This window comes from Carettochelys insculpta, chromosome 23 (assembly GCF_033958435.1).
Source record: "Carettochelys insculpta isolate YL-2023 chromosome 23, ASM3395843v1, whole genome shotgun sequence".
Taxonomy (NCBI): domain Eukaryota; kingdom Metazoa; phylum Chordata; order Testudines; family Carettochelyidae; genus Carettochelys; species Carettochelys insculpta.
Window position 1 is genome coordinate 1597166 of NC_134159.1, and position 18669 is coordinate 1615834.

General features: G+C 59.7%; 1 protein-coding gene across 1 annotated transcript; it reads left to right on the forward strand.

Moving 5' to 3' along the window:
- Nucleotides 1–7017: 7017 nt before the first annotated feature.
- CELA3B (chymotrypsin like elastase 3B) lies at nucleotides 7018–13961 on the forward strand. The gene is made up of 8 exons (XM_075017959.1): nucleotides 7018–7057; nucleotides 7454–7539; nucleotides 8172–8269; nucleotides 9080–9214; nucleotides 9769–9905; nucleotides 10308–10453; nucleotides 10938–11090; nucleotides 13877–13961. The coding sequence occupies exons 1-8, from the start codon at nucleotides 7018–7020 to the stop codon at nucleotides 13895–13897; spliced, it is 816 nt and encodes a 271-aa protein (XP_074874060.1). The 3' UTR covers nucleotides 13898–13961.
- Nucleotides 13962–18669: the final 4708 nt, after the last annotated feature.

The window sequence follows — 18669 nt, forward strand, 5'->3', positions numbered from 1 at the left end:
AGAACAAGTTAAAAATTAGCTAGAAAAATTAGATGTCTGCAAGTCACCAGGGTCTGATGAAACACATCCTAGAATACTCAAGGAGCTGATAGAGGAGGTTTCTGAGCCTTTAACTATCATCTTTGAAAAGTCCTGGACGTCTGCAGAGATTCCAGAAGGCTGGAAAGGGGTAAACATAGTGCCCATCTATAAAAAGGGGAAAAAAAAACAACCCAGGAAACGACAGACCAGTCAGTTTAACTTCTGTGCTGGGAAATATAATGGAGCAAATACAGTCTTTCTCTACCTGACGAGGGTAATTCATTCCTGAAAAACTCCTCTTAGGGCAAATTCTTGTAAGTCAAAAATGTAATTACCATTAATTTCAATGGGAAAAAATTTTATGTGTTCCTGAGCCCCAAAATTTACACCCATTTACGCTAAAACAACACCAGATCCCAATAAAATGAACACAATGACTTCAATAGTTAACATTAGTTATCATAACACAACCTACCAAGGCATTTTCCCTTCAGTAATTACTCTGTAATACGTCTGTTTACCTGCAGAGACAGGGGAACAGAAATCGAAGAGCGCCTGGGAGGGGGGCGCAAAGCCAGGTAGCTGCCCGTGGCTGCAGAAGCGAGGCCGGTGCAAGGGGGCGGGCAGGGCAGAGCAGGGCATGGGGAGGCAGCCTGGCCTGAGCGCAGCTTAGGTTAAGCGGGGAGGGAGCAGTGCCAGGGGCTGGCCGCGTGGGGAGCTAGGCAGGCACAGGAGGCCCCCAGTTGGACAGGGGCGATGTGTTGCTCATGCGGGGCTGCGCAGCGGAGAGGCCCCGCCAGCAGCGGCCAAGGCGCTAAATGCAAAGGAACGCCACAGGCGGCAGGCGGCGCCCGAGGCACAGCTGTGCAGGGCAGGCAGCTGCGGCCTCGTAGCCGCCCGGGGAGCAAGCGGCAGGGGCGGGGCTGGGATGGCCTGCACGCCCAGCAGCCACATCTCGCCGGAGCACCTGGGAGCCCGTGGCCGCTGGGTGGGCTGGGGCGCACCGGTGTTGCAGAGCCGAGGCGGAGACACAGACCAGCCACAGGTAAAGGCGGGACCAGGGGCTCTGGGAAACCGCCACCGGGTGCTGCGGAGAGACGCGCTGGGCGGGACGCAGCTGCAGGCAGCTGTTGCCTGGAGCCGCGGCCTTTCTCCCGCTGCAGGGTGGCCACATCCCACTGAGGTGAACGAAATTTAAATTGGTCCTCGTAAATTTGAGGAAATGCCTCATAAGATGAGGTCGGGGCTTTAAACCAAACTCCTCGTACACTTGAATTCTCATAACCCGAATGGGTGTATCTCGGGGTATGGCTGTGTTCAAGCACAAGACTTCTCTGTGTTTAGGCAGCTAACATTCAGCTTTATCGAATTCAATAAGGCAATAGATGAGCCAAACTGGACACGAGTAGAAACAAGTCCAGTAAGGTTGCTTGATGCAGCTAACTCTGGTATTTTATACCCTTACACAAACAAGCCCAGTGTTAGAGGCAATTTAAATCACTTCTCAAAGAGAAACTGTTGTCAGCAAAAAGAAACAGGTACCAGAGAGCTGGAGCCTTGACTCCAAACAGTTCGTTAACACATTCCATAGAGCTCATCCCACCAGCCATTCCCAAATCGGTGAAGGAAAGGACAGGCTCCTGTGTGCGTGCAGAAGTAAGGGATGTGAAATGGCTTCTATACAAGATGGTTTCCACAGCTGTAATTAAGGAATTCATCTGCAAATATCTGGAAGAAAATAAGGCGATAGGTAATAGCCAGCATGGCTTTGTAAAGAACAAATCATGCCAGGCCAATGTGATAGCTTTTTGGGACAGGATAACAATGCTTGTGGATAAGGGAGAGGTGGTGGATGTGGTATACCTAGACTTTAGTAAGGATTTGACACAGTCTCTCATGATCTTATTAATAAACTAAGCAAATGCAACTTAGATGGGGCCACTATAAGGGGGGTGCATAACTGGCTGGATAACCTTTCTCAGAGAGTAGTTATTAATGGTTCACAGTCAAGCTGGAAGGGCACATGGGGTTCTGCAGTGCTCTGTTTTGGGACCAGTTCTATTCCATATCTTCATCAACGATTCACATATTGGCATAGAGAGTATGCGTACTAAGGCTGCAGATGAAACTAAGCTGGGAGGGGTTGCTCATAATTCAAAATGATCTGGACAAACTGGGCAAATGGTCTGAGGTAAACAGGATAAAGTTTAATAAGGACAAATGCAAAGTACTCCACTTAGGAAGAAACAACTAGCTTCATACATCTAAAACGGGAAGACTGTCTAGGAAGGAGCACTGTGGAAAGAGATTTAGGGCTCATAGTGGACCACAAGTTAAATATGAGTCAATGGTGTGATGCTGTTGCAAAAAAAGCAAACATGATTCTGGGATGCATTAACAGGTGTGTTGTGAGCAAGACACGAGCAGTCATTCCTCCACTCTACTCTGCACTCATTAGGCCTCAGTTGGAGTATTGTCCAGTTCTGGGCACCGCATTTCAAGAAGGATGTGGAGAAACTGGAGAAGGTCCAGAGAAGAGCAACAAGAATGATTAAAGGTCTAGAGAACATGAGCTATGAGGGAAGACTGAAAGAACTGGGCCTGTTTAGTTTAGAAAAAAGAAGATATGGGCACATGATAGCTGTTTTCAAGTACCTCAAACAGGGTTACAAGGAGGAAGGAGAAAAATTGTTCTCCTTGGCCTCTGAGGATAGGACAAGGAGCAATGGGCATAAATTTTAGCAAGGGATGTGTAGATAAGACATTAGGAAAAATTTCCTTGTCAGGGTAGTTAAACACTGGAATAAGTTACATAGGGAGGTTGTGGAATCTCCATCGCTGGAGTTATTTAAGAGCAGGTTAGACATACATCTATCAGGGATGGTCTAGATGGTGTTTGGTCCTGCCAAGGGGGCAGGGACCTGGACTCAAGGACTCTTGAGGTCCCTTCCAGTTCTAATGTTCTATGATTCTCACAATCTTCTAACCTGTATACAGGTCTCTGACCCCTTAAGGCTTCAACCACTATGAGTATTTTACCAGAAAACATCCAGAAGACCCTGTGGTTTTAGATAGTCTCACGTGGTCACCTTCTGTGAAAGGGGGCACCAGCCAGTTTTATTTTAAAACCATCTGCGTAAAGCATTTTCCAAACAGTCAGAGAATTGTGTCTAAGCTCTGGTGTAACTCTTAATAAACTCAGGTAACACATTGGTGTAGCAAACAGTATTATGGGCTGCAAGAGGGGTCAAGCAACTCTTTTCTGAATGCATTGCCCTGCCCTGGAACTGCCTCCAATTGGTTATATCTGCTCTGGGGGTGGTACTCTGCAGCCAGATCCCAAGGGGTCGAGGGGGCCATAGTACTTCTAATAAGGTCAGCTTAGGAAACCCCAGCTCCACTTCCCTTCTCCTCTCCCAACAAGATCTGTGTCAGCTACTGTTTGATGGGGATATTGAATGTAGACACAAGTCAGCCCACAATGGGAACAAAATCAGTCATGTTTTAGCCAGTGGTTGCAGTCACACCTAGCTATCCACCATGGGATCCTCCCTTCACTTCTTACCGAGGTCTAGGCATTGGAAGAAAATAGACGTGCTCCAACCTAGCAAAGAGAAGAATTTTCTCTTCTGTTCTCCAGAGGAATCATAGTATCATAGAACAATAGAGCTGGAAAAGACCTAAAAAAGCCATCAAGTCCAGCCCCCTGCTCTATGCAGGACCAAACCCATCAGATCAGCCCCGCCAGGGCTTTGTTGAGCCGAGACTTAAACACCTCCAGGGATGGAGACTCCACTACTTCCCTGGGTAGAACATTCCAATGCTCCACCACCCTCCTAGTGAAAAAGTTTTTCCTAATGTTCAGCCTGGACCTTTCCAATCACAACTTGAGACCATTGTTCCGTGTTCTTCCATCCGTGACCACTGTGAACAGCCTCTCTCCCGCCTCTTCGCAGCCTCCCTTCAGTAAGTTGAAGGCTGTTATCAAGTCCCCCCTCAGTCTTCTCTTCTGCAGACTAAACATTCCCAATTCCCTCAACCTTTCTTCATAGGTCACATGCTCCAGCCCCCTAATTATTTTGGTCGCCCTCCGCTGGACCCTCTCCAGTGTATCCACATCCTTCCCTTAAATGGGGGCCCAGATCTGGACACAGTACTCCAGATGCGGCCTCACCAAAGCCAAATAAAGAGGAATAATCACTTCTCTGGATCTAGTGGCAACGCTCCTCTTGATGCCACTTAATATGCCATTAGCTTTCTTGGCTACAAGGGCACACTGTTGACCCTTGTCCAGCTTCTCGTCCACTACAACTCCCAGATCCTTTTCTGCAAAGGAGAAGCCCAGAAGCTGCACTCCACAATTAGGACTGCAGGGATCTGTTTTGGGACCACCTCTTTCCAGCCCTAACTTGCTCAGAGGACTAGTCTCAGGGAGGTGGCCATGTTAGTCTGTGTCTTCAACAAACGAAAGAACAGGCCTGGAGCACTTCAAAGACAAGCAAGATAATGTCTTAGGGGATGAGCTCTGGTGGGACAGACCCACTTCACATCTGGAAAACCCTGAGGAATGGTCCATATGTCCTTGCTCAGAGGAGTAACATTGCCATTGCCGCTCCCTAGGGCTGGGGGTGCTGCACCAAGCAGAAAACCACGCAGATAATTGAGAGGTCTTCAGCCGGTGGTTGTGGCTGCTCCCCCACTGCCAGCAGCTCCAAGGCAGGGCATTCCAAAGGAGCATGGGTCTTAGCTTAGGATAGGCTCAGCCAATGAAACCAGCTACGGATGTTACATCATCCTCTGCTGTACTCTTATTGGCTGACTGCACTCTGAGGGCAGATCGCTGGTATTTCGGCTGCTGGACGCACGGTCTTGCACTGGTGCAATTGTGAGAGTTGTGCCCTGGGACACACAGTCACAAGGGGCGTTCCCAATAGATTAAAATATTCATATAACATCGTTTCATGCTTTAAAGTCTAGTCACGTTACTCAGGATGCACAATAAAATCACACAAATTAATTTTACAGTGAGAATGACATTCCTTTTATTCATTAAACTGAATTGCTTATACACAATGGCGCGATGGTGCCTTGGGGCTGCTCACGCCTGGGGGCTTTGGGGCAATGGCCCCTTTTGTTCTTATATTAATCTGCCCTGGGTTGTGGCCCCCTTTCTGTGTAATCCCACCTGCTGCTCGCTGGCCTTCGCCTCCATCCCACCGCCTCCCTCTGTAGCCTGGCAGTAGGTGTGACATCAGCTTTGGAAAACCCAGGGTCACTCGTTAATTGTTAACACTCGTTTCACACCTGCTTTCGCTCCCAGGCGCATTTTCATCCTGTCTAGAGGGCCTTATTCTCCTTGCAGGGTGCAGGGGGCACTTCAGGGCAGGCACCACAGCTGACACCCCATGGGACAGCCGCTGGAAAGACTGGGTGACAGGCAGGGGAGTTCACCCATTCCCAGGGTCAGAGACAGGGACCCCCCCAAGAGGGAAAGGTGCCCACTGTCACACATGCTGGTGTACCAGAGACCTGGGGGCGCACAAAGGTCGTGAGTGGGCAATGCCTTGTGGGCGCTGACGGAGGTGAACTCTGATCTCGTACATTCCGACAATGGACAGGAGCCAAATCCAGCCCCAGGGGACTGTGCAGAAAGCTGCGTGGGGCCCGGCGTCTGAATCCCACTGCCCCCTCACCCCGTCTGAATCCCACAGCAAGTCCTGCCGGGGCAGCGAATGCCAGCGGTGCAGCGTGACCCCCACACGCACACTTCAGGGATGGATGCAAGAGCGTTCCCCTAGCGGAGAGACCCCTGGGACGCCCTGGCCGGGTGCAGCACAGCCCTGCCAGGCGCTTTCTCTCTCTTGCAATGACTGACTGCAGCAGGATTCCCCTTGTGAAGTCTTTATGCACCCCACACAGCGCGCACTTCCCCTCGTCCCGCTACAGCCCAGCAGCTGCTCCTCCCTGTCTCACTGGGATCTCATCTTTCTAACCGGCTCTGGCAACTGAGCCCTGGTAACCTTCTGTCCGGTGCAGGAACCCACCTGCCCGCACGCCCAGCTTGTTAATGACTTGCAGGGGGGCTGAAACGGGCTTTCCTCCTTAATGAAGCCTGTCCCGGCCAGCCGGGGCCCTGATACCCCTCAAGGGGGCAGCTGCCTGGTGGCAGTAAAGGGTTCAGCTGAGGCCCCTGGACAGCTGTACCAACCGACTGCCCACGCCCACTTGGCGGGAAGGGCCGCTCGGTGCTAGCGAAGGAGAAGGAGGGCTCTGAAGACCTGGCTCATCGGTTGCTGAGTGTAGACGGTTACAGAGACCAGTAGCTCTGCGGGTGGCTTGTGGCGCTGGTCTGGGCTGCTGACGGGCTTGGAGCCCCTGCAGCACATGCTGCTGGCCTCTGGGACAGGTCGACAGCAGAACTGAGCAGCCCTGTGTGAACCAGCTAGTAACAGCCATGACCCAGAGGGTGAACAAATGTCCTGCATGTAACACACCGGCCCAGGGGCTCTGGACTCTTGCAGGTACACTGACCTGCCCCGACTTGGCCACCCCACCACTGCCTGTGAGTGCCGCTGGCCCCGCCCGTGGGGCTTACACGGGGCTGCTCCAGCTCCCAGGGACGTCAGAGGACTCTTCATTTCGGTGGGCCTGGGACCAGGCCCTCAGCCCTCCCCCAGTGTGGGGAGCAGTGGGCTACAGTGGGGGGGCTCCGTTCTCCAGCCCCCACGTGCACCCCCTCCCCCCAGCACCCAGCTCCCCACCCCAGCACTGGGATCAGGCCCATTTGCTGCGCGAAGCTCCGGACAGGCATTGGCCACGTCCCAGCTTGCCAAGGCCAAGCCGGCGCAGGACGGCCTGTTCCCTCGCTGTGACCTTGCACCAGAGCACAACTTTCCAACACCTGCTCCCAGAGGCATTAGGCACTGCCCTCCCCGGCAGCCGCTGATAAAGGGGGGTATTAAAGGGCCCTGCGTCCCATGGAGGCCTCTGACCAAGATGCTGAGTCTGCTGATCCCTGTTCTGCTTGTGGCTGGGGGTAAGGCGCAGCTCTCCCCTCGGCCCCGGCCCCGGCCCAGCGCGCACCCTTAAGGCAGAGCTCTGCGTAGCCTCTGGACACACAGAGCTCTCCTGCGCCTTGGCCCCGGCTGCCCTCGACCTCGTGGCCGCTGTGCGAGGTGCTGCTGGGGAGGACAGGCCCTGGTGCCCGGCTCAGCGGCACAAGTGGAGACGAACTGGCTCTGGAGGGGCTGAAAGGCCAAGCTAACTGTCGCCTGGAGAGCCTGGGCCAGGGCCCGGGGGGCGACTGGGGAGCTCCAGGGTGGGATGGAGGGGGAGCTGGCACCACACATCTTGCTGCCCATTCTCCAGCCCCCTCTGCTGAGCAGGGCCTGAGGTCTTTGACCCTTTGTGACGTATCACACTCTGCCTCCAGCCCAGGGCTGTGGGACGCCCATCTACGCCCCCCACACAAGGGTGGTGAACGGAGAGGACGCCGTGCCGTACAGCTGGCCCTGGCAGGTGAGTGACCTCCAGCTGGGGGCACACGGCCAGGGCTGGCACCCGTTCTGGGACGCAGGTGAGGGGGCTGCGCTTCAGACAGAGCAGAGCCTGACCGGCTGCAAACCTGGCAAGCACCAGTCTGGGCTCTAGCAGCAGGCAAGGTGTGGCCCAAGGGACTTAGCAGGGCGGCTTCTCTCTGCAGAGTGGACATCAGCTCTGCGCCTGAGCTCCCCTGCCCGCCCCAGAGCCGATGGGCACAGGGAGCGCTGGCAACGCCCTGGTGTTCACTGGGAGGGGAGGCAGCACAGAGTCCCTTCATAGGCACCTGCCATGAGCTGGGCAGTGCCAGGCAGGAGCTGAGACCCGCTGCTCCCCTCCCCTCCCCTGGCATTTTGGAGTGACAGTCCCCAGGCGTCAGCCCCAGGGCCCTGCAGTGCTGCGTGGGCAGGGAGGGGGTTTGCTCTCGCACACTGTGCCGGGCCCACCCCGCCAGTGCCCCAAATCCCCGAGTCCACAGCCAGGCCAGCCAGAGCTGCCAGTGGAGCGCTGTTAGTGACTCCAGTGGGCTGGGTCGCTGGCTGCATGGCAAGAGGGGGAGGTCACACACGCAGCCTCAGCAGGTGCCTCATGGCCGCCTTGTCTCCTGGCAGATCTCCCTGCAGTACGAGAAGAACGGCGCTTTCTACCACACCTGCGGGGGGACCCTCATTGCTCCCAGATGGGTCATGACAGCTGCACACTGCATCTCGTAAGCTGCTCCTCTGCCCACTGCTGAGCACTCAGTGCAGCCGATGCACTGCCGTACCTGTGGCAGGAGCCACAGGGCCCCGGTCTGCCAGGCGGCCGTCTCCAGCTGGCAAGCCATGAGGAGCTGCCGGAGACATGCTCCAGCCTAGGTGATGGGCAGCTGCAGACCCACGCCTGCAGACGTGCTCCTGTCTGAAGAGGAGCTGGGGGGCACAGGAGAGCCTTGTGGCCCCTCCACCCCAAGACAGGGGAGGTGCTGCTCCCAGGTTGCACCCCAGAGGTAGGGAGTCAGACCTGGGTTTACAGATGGAGTGATTGATGTGGGAGCCAGACAGGAGAGGGCCATCAGGCTGTTCCCAAAAGCTGAACCAGCTGGTCCAAGCTTGTGCAGTGCAGTAGGGGAATAGTCTAACTGGCAGAAACCAGGGCAGATTTTTCTCCAGTTGCGTCAATTGTTGGACTCATGAGGTGGCCACAAAGTTACCAGACAGTCCCCTTGTCTGAGAGGACACCTGGCGGGTTGGAGGAAGGAAACGGTGTAGCTGTGGCCTAGGTGGGTGGCGGACCAGCACGCGCTCCGGCCCTGTGTGAGACGGTACTAGCGATGCTAGAGGAGATGGGGCTCAACAGGAGACCTGAGAGGTGGATAAGGACCTGGCTAAAGTGGAAATTGCAGTAGGTCACTGTGAGTCCCTATGGCAGGGGCTGTCTGTGCTCCAAGACCCTTACCCCCTGCAACAGTATCCGAGGGGCACTGCAGGTTTCCCTCCTTGTGACCTGCTCCCCCCGGACACCCGGGTTCTCCCTCCAGGGCCGGCCGCACCTACGAGGTGGTGCTGGGTGAGTACGACAGGAGCACGGCTGAGGGCGTGGAGCAGCGCATCCCTGTGAACTCCAACGACATCTTTGTCCACCCTGGCTGGAACTCCATCTGCGTGGCCTGCGGGTAAGTCAAGGCAGGCATGTGCCAGTGGGCAGCCGCAGATGGGGAGAAAGGCAGACTACAGCCCCGAGCTGTTCCCATGGAGGGCCCTGGGCCTGTCACCGGAACTGGGCTGCAGCTTCTGGCCGGTGCGGGAGAGAGCCAGCAGGGAGCAGCCCAGCTCTGGGTGCCAGGCTGGCTCCCAGGTCACATAGTACGAGGGCCTCTCCAAGCGAACCAGGCCCTGGCAGGCTGGGCTCTACACCCTGATCCCCCTGTGGGAAGGGACCCGCGAGCAGGGCTGGAGGCTCCCCCAGGCTCTCTCTGCCAGGCCTGTGCCACAGACCTATCGGTATTTGCCCCGAGGTGCAAGAGGCAGACACCGAGCTGGAGACTGGCTCCCACGTGAGCCCTCCTGCTGCCCGTCCATCCCCAGGGGGCTGTCTCGGAGGCCGCAGAGCACACAGGCCCCGTCATACTGGGCACATCTGTCTTGCTGCCCCCTGGGCCTGCACGGGAGGGCACCAGGGCAACCCCGGAGCTGCCGCCCGGCCACTGAGCCCCTGTTCCTCTTGCAGCAACGACATCGCCCTGCTCAAGCTGTCCCGCAGCGCGGAGCTCAATGAGGCCGTGCAGCTGGGCTGCCTCCCGCCCGCTGACGAGGTCCTGCCCAACGACTACCCCTGCTACATCACCGGCTGGGGGCGCCTCTACAGTAGGTGCCCGGCTGCTGCGCCCTGGCTGGCTCCCTCTGGGCAAGGGGAAGGGCAGCCCCGCTGGGTGGCTGAGGGCAGGGCCCTTCATTGCCCCGCTGGCTGCTCCCCGGGGAGGCCCCACACTCCAGCCCTGGGGACTGGGTGCTCCACACACCAGGTGCGGCGCGGGCGGCCCAGGCTTCTGCGGAAGGGGAGGGCAGCGGAGCTCCCCCAGGGGCAGATTTGTCCCCGGGGCCAGCTCTAGGGGGACACAGGCACCGCGGCTGGCCCGGCCCGGCCCTGCCCGGGACCAGGCTGGGGGAGGGTTCCCAGCTCCCCACGGCAGCGCTGGGGCGCGTCGTGCGGCGGGGCTGGGGGCCGCCAGCCCGGCTGCGGCTGCTGAGCGCCTCTCTGCCTTGCAGCCAACGGGCCGCTGCCGGCCAAGCTGCAGCAGGCGCTGCTGCCCGTGGTGGACTTCGCGCACTGCACCCAGCCCGACTGGTGGGGCAGCCTGGCCGTGAAGCCCAGCATGGTCTGCGCGGGCGGGGACCTCCGCGCCGGCTGCAACGTGAGTGCGCGGGGGGCGGGCGCGGGGCTGGGGCGGCGGCGGCGGCTCCCGGGGGGCGCCGAGCGGGGGCACCTCCCGCCCCCCAAGGGCCGCCCCCGCCCCGGTGAAGGAGCCGGGGAGTCGCACAGGCCTCGCCCGGGCAGCTCCAGGCCGGGGCGCAGCGCTGCGGGGCTCAACTCCAACACGCTCCGCGTGGCGCGCCGGGGCCGGGCCGGGCCGGGCCGGGCCGAGCCGAGCCGGGCGTCTGCGTGGGGTGAACTGGGGCCGGGCCGCGGGGACCCCCCTTCTCCCACCGGCGGAGCGCGGCCTTTTCCGCCTGGGCTGTGCGCTCGGACGCGGCTGCGCGGGGCGGCCCCAAGGGGCTCTGCTGGGGGCTGCCCGGGAGCGGGGGACGCAGCGGCCGCTCCCTCTCCTCCCGCGGCCGGAGTCGGAGGCGCTGCCGGGGGTGTGACTCGCCCGGCCCCGCCGTGGGCGGCTCTTTCAGGGCGACTCCGGCGGCCCCCTGAACTGCCAGGCCTCCGACGGGCTGTGGCGGGTGCACGGCGTCGCCAGCTTTGTCTCCTCGCTGGGCTGCAACGCCCTGAAGAAACCCACCGTCTTCACCCGCGTCTCCGCCTTCGAGGACTGGATCGCGGCGGTGAGCGGCCGGGCCGGGCTGGGCTCCTGGCGGAGGGACCCAGCGGGACAGACCTTGGGCCCAGGCCGAGGCTGGGCTCAGATCAGGCCCCATCCAGAGACTAGCAGCGCCGAGCACATGGGGTCCCTCGGAGCACAGGCTGTCCCCGCCCGTCCCCTTGGGCCGCCCCTTTTCTGGCAGCTGGAGCCCAGCGCGCCGGGCACTGCTCGGCTAAGCCTGGCCTGCAAAGGGGGTGGTGCAAGGTCTGGAGCCTGGAGGAGTCCTCCTGAGGCACTGCTCGTAGCCCAGATGTGGGTTTGCAGTGCGGGGGGCGGGGTCCGGGCTGGGGCTGACGGGTTTGCAGTGCGGGGTGGGGTCTCTGGGCTGTGGCAGAGGGGTTTGCAATGTGGGGTCTCTGGGCTGTGGCAGAGGGGTATGCAGTGCGGGGGGTTGGGGCTCCAGGGTGGGGCAGAGGGGTATGCAGTGCGGGGGGTTGGGGCTCCAGGCTGGGGCAGAGGGGTATGCAGTGCAGGGGATGGGGGCTGTGGGCTGTGGGCTGGGGCAGAGGGGTTTGCAGTGGGGGGGGGTGGGGGCTCCAGGCTGGGGCAGAGGGGTTTGCAGTGCGGGGGGTGAGGGCTCCGGGCTGGTGCAGAGGGGTTTGCAGTGCAGGAGGGGGCTCTGGGCTGGGGCAGAGGGGTTTGCAGTTTGGGGGGTGGGGGCTCCAGGCTGGGGCAGAGGGGTATGCAGTGCGGGGGGGGCTCCAGGCTGGGGCAGAGGGGTATGCAGTGTAGGGGATGAGGGCTCCGGGCTGGGGCAGAGGGGTATGCAGTGGGGGGTGGGGGCTCCGGGCTGGGGCAGAGGGGCTTGCAGTGTGGGGGGTGGGGGCTCCGGGCTGGGGCAGAGGGGTATGCAGTGCGGGGGATGAGGGCTCTGGGCTGGGGCAGAGGGGTATGCAGTGCGGGGGGTGGGGGCTCCAGGCTGAGGCAGAGGGGTTTGCAGTGTGGGGGGTGGGGGCTTTGGGCTGGGGCAGAGGGATATGCAGTGCGGGGGTGGGGGCTTTGGGCTGGGGCAGAGGGGTATGCAGTGTGGGGGGGTGGGGGCTTTGGGCTGGGGCAGAGGGGTATGCAGTGTGGGGGGGTGGGGGCTTCGGGCTGGGGCAGAGGGGTATGCAGTGTGGGGGGTGGGGGCTTTGGGCTGGGGCAGAGGGGTTTGCAGTGTGGGGGGTGGGGGCTTTGGGCTGGGGCAGAGGGGTTTGCAGTTGGGGGGTGGGGGCTTCGGGCTGGGGCAGAGGGGTATGCAGTGCGGGGGGTGGGGGCTCTGGGCTGGGGCAGAGGGGTATGCAGTGCGGGGGGTGGGGGCTCTGGGCTGGGGCAGAGCGGTTTGCAGTGCGGGGGGTTGGGGCTCCGGGCTGGGGCAGAGGGGTTTGCAGTGGGGGGGGTTGGGGCTCTGGGCTGGGGCAGAGGGGCTTGCAGGGTGGGGGGTGGGGGCTTTGGACTTGGGCAGAGGGGTTTGCAGTGCAGGGGGTGGGGGCTCCGGGCTGGGGCAGAGGGGTTTGCAGTGGGGGGGGTTGGGGCTCCGGGCTGGGGCAGAGGGGTTTGCAGTGTGGGGGGTGGGGGCTTTGGGCTGGGGCAGAGGGGTTTGCAGTGTGGGAGGTGGGGGCTCCGGGCTGGGGAGAGGGATTTGCACTGTGGGGGGTGGGGGCTTTGGGCTGGGGCAGAGGGCTTTGCAATGTGGGGGGTGGGGGCTTTGGGCTGGGGCAGAGGGATTTGCAGTGTGGGGGGTGGGGGCTTTGGGCTGGGGCAGAGGGATTTGCAGTGTGGGGGATGGGGGCTTTGGGCTGGGGCAGAGGGGCTTGCAGTGCAGGGGGTGGGGGCTTTGGGCTGGGGCAGAGGGGTTTGCAGTGGGGGGGTGGGGGCTCCAGGCTGGGGCAGAGGGGTTTGCAGTGGGGGGGTGGGGGCTCCGGGCTGGGGCAGAGGGGTTTGCAGTGGGGGGGATGGGGGCTTTGGGCTGGGGCAGAGGGGCTTGCAGTGCAGGGGGTGGGGGCTTTGGGCTGGGGCAGAGGGGTTTGCAGTGCAGGAGGGGGTTTAGGTGCAGAAGGCGGTTCTGACCCGGGCAGGATGTTCGAGGTGTGGGCTCCAGCTTGGCAGCACTTACTCCTGGCCAGTGCAGTGGGCGAAGCCGCCTCCCTGTCTGGTCCAGCTCCGCTGGCTCCTGGAAGCTGCTGCCATATCTGGTTCCCAGGCAGAGGTGTGTTCAGGGAACTCTAAATGGTGCACATTGCCCATGTCCGTAGGCGCTGCTCCTGCAGCTCCCATTGGCTGCAATTCCCAGCCAATGGGAGCTGTGTGGGCAGGTGGGGGTGGGGGGAACATTAGCAGCATGCAGAGCTTCCCTACCCACCCCTCAGCCTAGGAGCTGGCAGAAGATGCTGGCCACTGCCTGAAACTGGCCCCCCATCAGACGTCCAGTGGCCCAGTCAGTGCTGACCAGTCACTTGGGCCCATCCTCCACTGGGCAGGCCAGTTGGGAAGCCTGTCGGAGAGCTGGGGGAGCGATGGTGGCCCCAAAGCACGCCATGCAGTTGACTGGTTGAGCTGCTGAGCCAGCTGCAGCCTTGGCCCGTGGGGCAGCAGCTTCCTTAGGTCAGGCACAGGCAGCTGATAGGTTAGTTCCACTCCCGAGACCCCACATTCAAGCCCGTCTGGGCGTCACGTCCCACAAGGAAGGGCGCCCGATGCCTTGGGTCTGGTTTCAGCTGCACTTGGTACGTGGCTGCGCTGACGTTCTGCGGTTTGCTTTTCTTTCAGACCATGGCTAACAACGCCTGACGGGCAGAGCAGCCACGGCTCAGGGGAACGTTCCTGGGCAGAGAATAAACCCATTGTGAACTCCCTTCGTGGACCTGTTTATGGGGGGAGGGAGGGAGGGAGAGGGTGGCGCTGGTAAGCCCGGAGCTCTGGGCGTTCGGGCAGTGTGGAGGAGGGACAGTTGGGTAGACCAAGGAAAGTTTCCTTGTGGGATTTCACACTACACTCTGGTGTTCCTGTGGCTTTGCGTCGGTTCGGTGGAGGCCGTCCCACGCACCGGGTGGGTCCGATGCTGCTCTGCGTTGCGTACAGGCTTGGCGGTGACCAGGTGTAGCACACAACCACTGGTGTGGCAGTCCCATGTGCACACCCACGCTGCACAGGCCAGAACTCAGCCGGCCGGGCGCTCGGTGCTGAGCTGAATGGCCATTAAATCCAGCCTTGCGGGGAGAGAAGCACGACTCAGGCCCTGTCACGCTGCAGGCTGGCGAGGGAGGCGTGTGGATCACAGGAGGGCAACCGCTGCTGCCCCTGCCCTGGGCTCTGGCTCAGAAGTTTGAACCTGACTTAATTTTCAGTGTCGTTTGCCCCAATCCTGTCACTGCTCTCAGTCCAAGCAGGGCTGGGAAGATACAGCTGTGGGCTGAATGCGACCCGCCAGGCTCAGTGCGTGCTGGCAGCCAAGGGATAGGGGGTGCTGCTGACGCTCCCGAGCCTCAGTCTCCGGCCAATAGGAGTAGGGTGACCATATCTCCCATGGTCACGTGTGGGACCGGGGGGCCCTCCACGGCCTCGAGCCTCAGGGAAGCAGCTGCAGCGCTCCACCTTCCCCCGGCTAACCTGCCAGCTCCCTCTGTGGCTGGGGGGGGAACCACAGGCTGTTGCACCCGCACAGCAGATACGGGGCAATTAGCCCCTTTTCGAGAGGTCAGGACCGGGAGGGTGGCCACCCTGCGTGGGAGCTGCCTGCCTGCAAAGGAGCCTCCCCTGGGCTTGCAGTGTTAGCTCGGATCAGTGCACGTGGTTCTGAGCATGTGTGGGGCAGGGCGGCAGGGAACCAGCTGAACCCCGCCTGGACAGAGCCTGCCTCCAGCGCTCCCGCCGCCCCCCACTCCTCCCTCGTGCAACCCAGACCCTGCCCAACCCTCTGCAGCCCCTCTGGCACCTCTGCCCCAGCTTAGAACCCTTCTAGACCAGGCACCTCTCTGACACCCTTCCACCAGTCAGACTCCTCTCTTGCAGCCTTATTGGCCCCTGCCCCCTGTCTCCTGCCTGGGCGTCACAACCTCTTTCACCCAGACCCTGCACCCCAATCTCTTACCCAGCTCCCCTCTGCACCTAATCTCCACCTTGCGCCCCACACCCCCTGCACCCCAATCTCTTACCCAGCTCCCCTATGCACCCAACCTCCACCCCACACCCCCCTGCACCCCAATCTCTTACCCAGCTCCCCTATGCACCCAACCTCCACCCCATGCCCCCCTGCACCCCAATCTCTTACCCAGCTCCCCTCTGTGCCCAACCTCCACCCCAGACCTCACACACCCTCCATTAATAGCATGGCAGAGTGCGGCCCTTGACCACTTTCCCATTCTTGGAGTGCACCCTGCCCAACAAAACCTATTGCCCACCCCAACCCAACAGCTTCCAGCCCCTGGAAGTGGGCCCCGTTCCCAGCAGCTGGAAGATGTGACCCCCAGAGGCCAGCCAGTTTCCTTGCTCCACACACAGAGAGGGCAGGGAATTCCTGCCCTGCCCCATGTCATGGAGCCTGGGTTGTGGGGGGGAGGTTGTGTGATGGAGTGGGGGATACCTGTGTGTGTGTGTGTGAGTGGCTCACAGAGGGTGTGGGGCTCCTGCTGAGGGTAACCTTGATGACCAGGTAACACCTTTGCACTGCAGACAAAGGAGGAGGTGGAGCCTGAGGTGTTTGAATTGGAACTGGGATTTGGGAAGCAGTTAGTCTGGGCTGGGAGAGAGAGACAAAGGAGGGGGCTAGGCCCCAGCTCTGGGGGCCCCTCGGGGCCTCCTCTCCCCAACATGGATGGGACTGGCTGTCTCTGCCTGCTGCACTGACTCCTCTGTACGATGCTGTGTCCTGTCGGCTAATAAACCTGCTGTTTTCCTGCTGAGTGAGAGACTCTCCTGCCTGCGGACAGGGTGCAGAGCTTGGGGGAACCCCAAACTCCATCACACTGGTGTCAGGAGTGGGATGTTCTGCACCCCGAGGATGGAGCATCCAGCAGTAAGTGACCGGGGCCCTGGAAGAAGTGGGGCCTGCGAGACCCAGGTGTGCTGAAGGGCAGTGAGGTGCAGCTCCCCAAGGCGGAGGGGCCTGCGGCCGAACCCAAGCAACTGCGGTCGTGGTTCTCGAGAGGGGGTGCCACACCCGAGCAGGGGTTACTCCTGGGAATCTGTTGGAGTCGGTCCCAGAAGGTGGAGGGGCCGAGGGCCCAACCCCCAGGAACAAGTGACCCACGAGGAGGCTGACACGCTGAATGAGTTCTTCCCAAGACAGTGTGCTCATGGTCCCTGAGAGCGGGTGTCACACTGAAGAAGGGGTTCCGCTGGGAGTCTGTTGGGGTCGGTCCCAGAGGGCAGAGGGGCCTACGGCCTAACCCTGGGCAGCTTGTGACCCGCAAGGAGCCTGGCACACTGAAGGGATTCTTCCAGGAATCGTGGGGTGCAGAGGGCATCAGCCTGAGAGCCTGCAACCACGCTGAGCAACTCCGCTGTGAAGTGGCAGCACCTGGAAACCGAATCGAGATTAAAGAAGCTGGACAAGGCAGCGTGGATGTGCAGTGGCAGAGCTAAGGGCTGGGGAGAATCCTGCAGAGGTGAGCCCGGATCGGGGCAGGGAACCCTGGACTGCCTGGAGTTCTGAACCGAGTGGCCTGCCACAGCTCAAGGAGGGAAGGAGCGATTCCAACCCATCATCTACTAGTGGCCAAGACAGACCTGTGAAGAGTTTTCCAGGCCTGGGCCGAGGAAGGTGCCTGTGTGGCTGTGCAGGAAAGCAGCTGATCCACTGGGAATGGCAAGTTGTCTGTGAGAGAAGCTGCTCCACCTTCTGTGTGTGTGTGGAGACCAGCCGGGGGGCTGGGACAAAGGAGAGAGTGTCTCCCATTGTCTGTCTGTGTTGAACAGCAGCAGCAGCCTGGGGAGAGAGCAGAGCCTGCGTTTGGAAAAGGTGACAATGAGGAAACTAGCCCATTGTCTGAGGAAGATTCCCCAGCCTAGGGTGGCTGGAGAAGGATCCACCAGAAAAGAGCATTCCAGGTGTGTCTCTGAATCCAGCCATGGGGGCTGGAGCAGAGGGAATGGCTCTGGGATGGGCAGTGGTGTCCCTGCTAAGGACACTGGTCCTTGGTGCAAAAAAAGTGCTTCTGCTTCTGGGGAAGTGAATCCTTTGCCTGAGCCTGTGGGGGCTCGAGATGGAGCCAAGATCCCAGAGCTGGATCTGAGGGCAGCTGAAGCCCAGATGGGAAGTGGGCCTACCTCTGTGTCTCTCAGGGGGGATGATGCTTTAACTTGGTCTAATCCAGTTAGGATCATCAGGGAATCCCAGAGACCAGACGATTCTGGTACTTGTTCTTTGCCTGATGCTGAGGTGTTACTGGGAGGGGGTGAGAGGACTCTGTCCTACCAGAGTCATCCTCTCACCAGGACACAAGAACAGATGGGCAATGGAGTTACGCTGACTGATGAAGATAAAGGAGCTGGTAGCAGAAGGGAGGAAAGGGACCCTGACCTTCTGTCCGGTGGTACTGGCTGTCTGCCTGGAGGGGGATTACATGGGAATCTGCCTAATGGGCCAGAAGTGATCCTGGGTGTAGTTGAAACCCAGGAGCTGGTTGTGGCTCAAGGGAACAGTGCCCCCGTGGAGGCAGACAGGGGTGAGTTATTGTTTGGGGGAGCTCTTAAGGAAGAGAATTTCCCTGAAACTTTTCCTGACCCGTCTGTGGGGACTGCAGAAAATGGGAGTGAGGTGAAGGAGAGTGAACAGGAAAGGTGCATGTCTGTAAGAGCCAGAGCAGCCCTTTGCCTGGGGAGAAGTTTGTTTCAGCTCCTGATGGCCAGGACCTGCCTGAGTGTGAAACCACTGGCTGTGCTCTGCAAGGGTCCAAAGCAGGCAGGGTAAAAGTTTCTCAGGAATTGGAAGCTGGTGCAAGTAAAGTAAAAACTATCAGGGAATGTGAGCAGCCCTGTGAGAACCAAGTAAAACAGCTGCACAGTCAGTCTCTGTAGGATGCAGGAGAGGGCCAGCAATTCCCCATCTCCAGATGGTGGAAACACTTATATTCTCATACTGGACTCCACTTCTGATTCCATGGGGAGGCAGTAGTTGGAGGTGGAAGGACGAAGGAGCTGTGGGCCTGGTGGGCCAGTAAGGGATAAACAGGGATTCCTTCATGTGGATTCTGCGTCTGGGACTCACAAAACAACTCTCAGAAAGCAGTTTGGTTTGCAAATTTCCAGACTGGCAGGAAGGGGGCCATCTCCCTGAGATCATCAATGGCCCAGCTCTTGTTAGAAGGGAAGGCACAGCCAGAGAGATCAGATTTCCACCCCAGGGGGCAAGGGAAAAGATTAGAACTTGATGGTGCTAAGAAAGGCTTCAGCCATTTATCCCCAAAATACCAGATTCTCAAGGAGGTTACACAAAGGTTGTGGTCTACCAAAGAGCAACGTAAATGTACAGTTGCAATGGGTTTGTTCTGTTACTCACGCTGACTGCTGTAACCAAGGGGTGCTGCTCCCAAAAGCTGTAGAATTGTACCATGCACTGAATG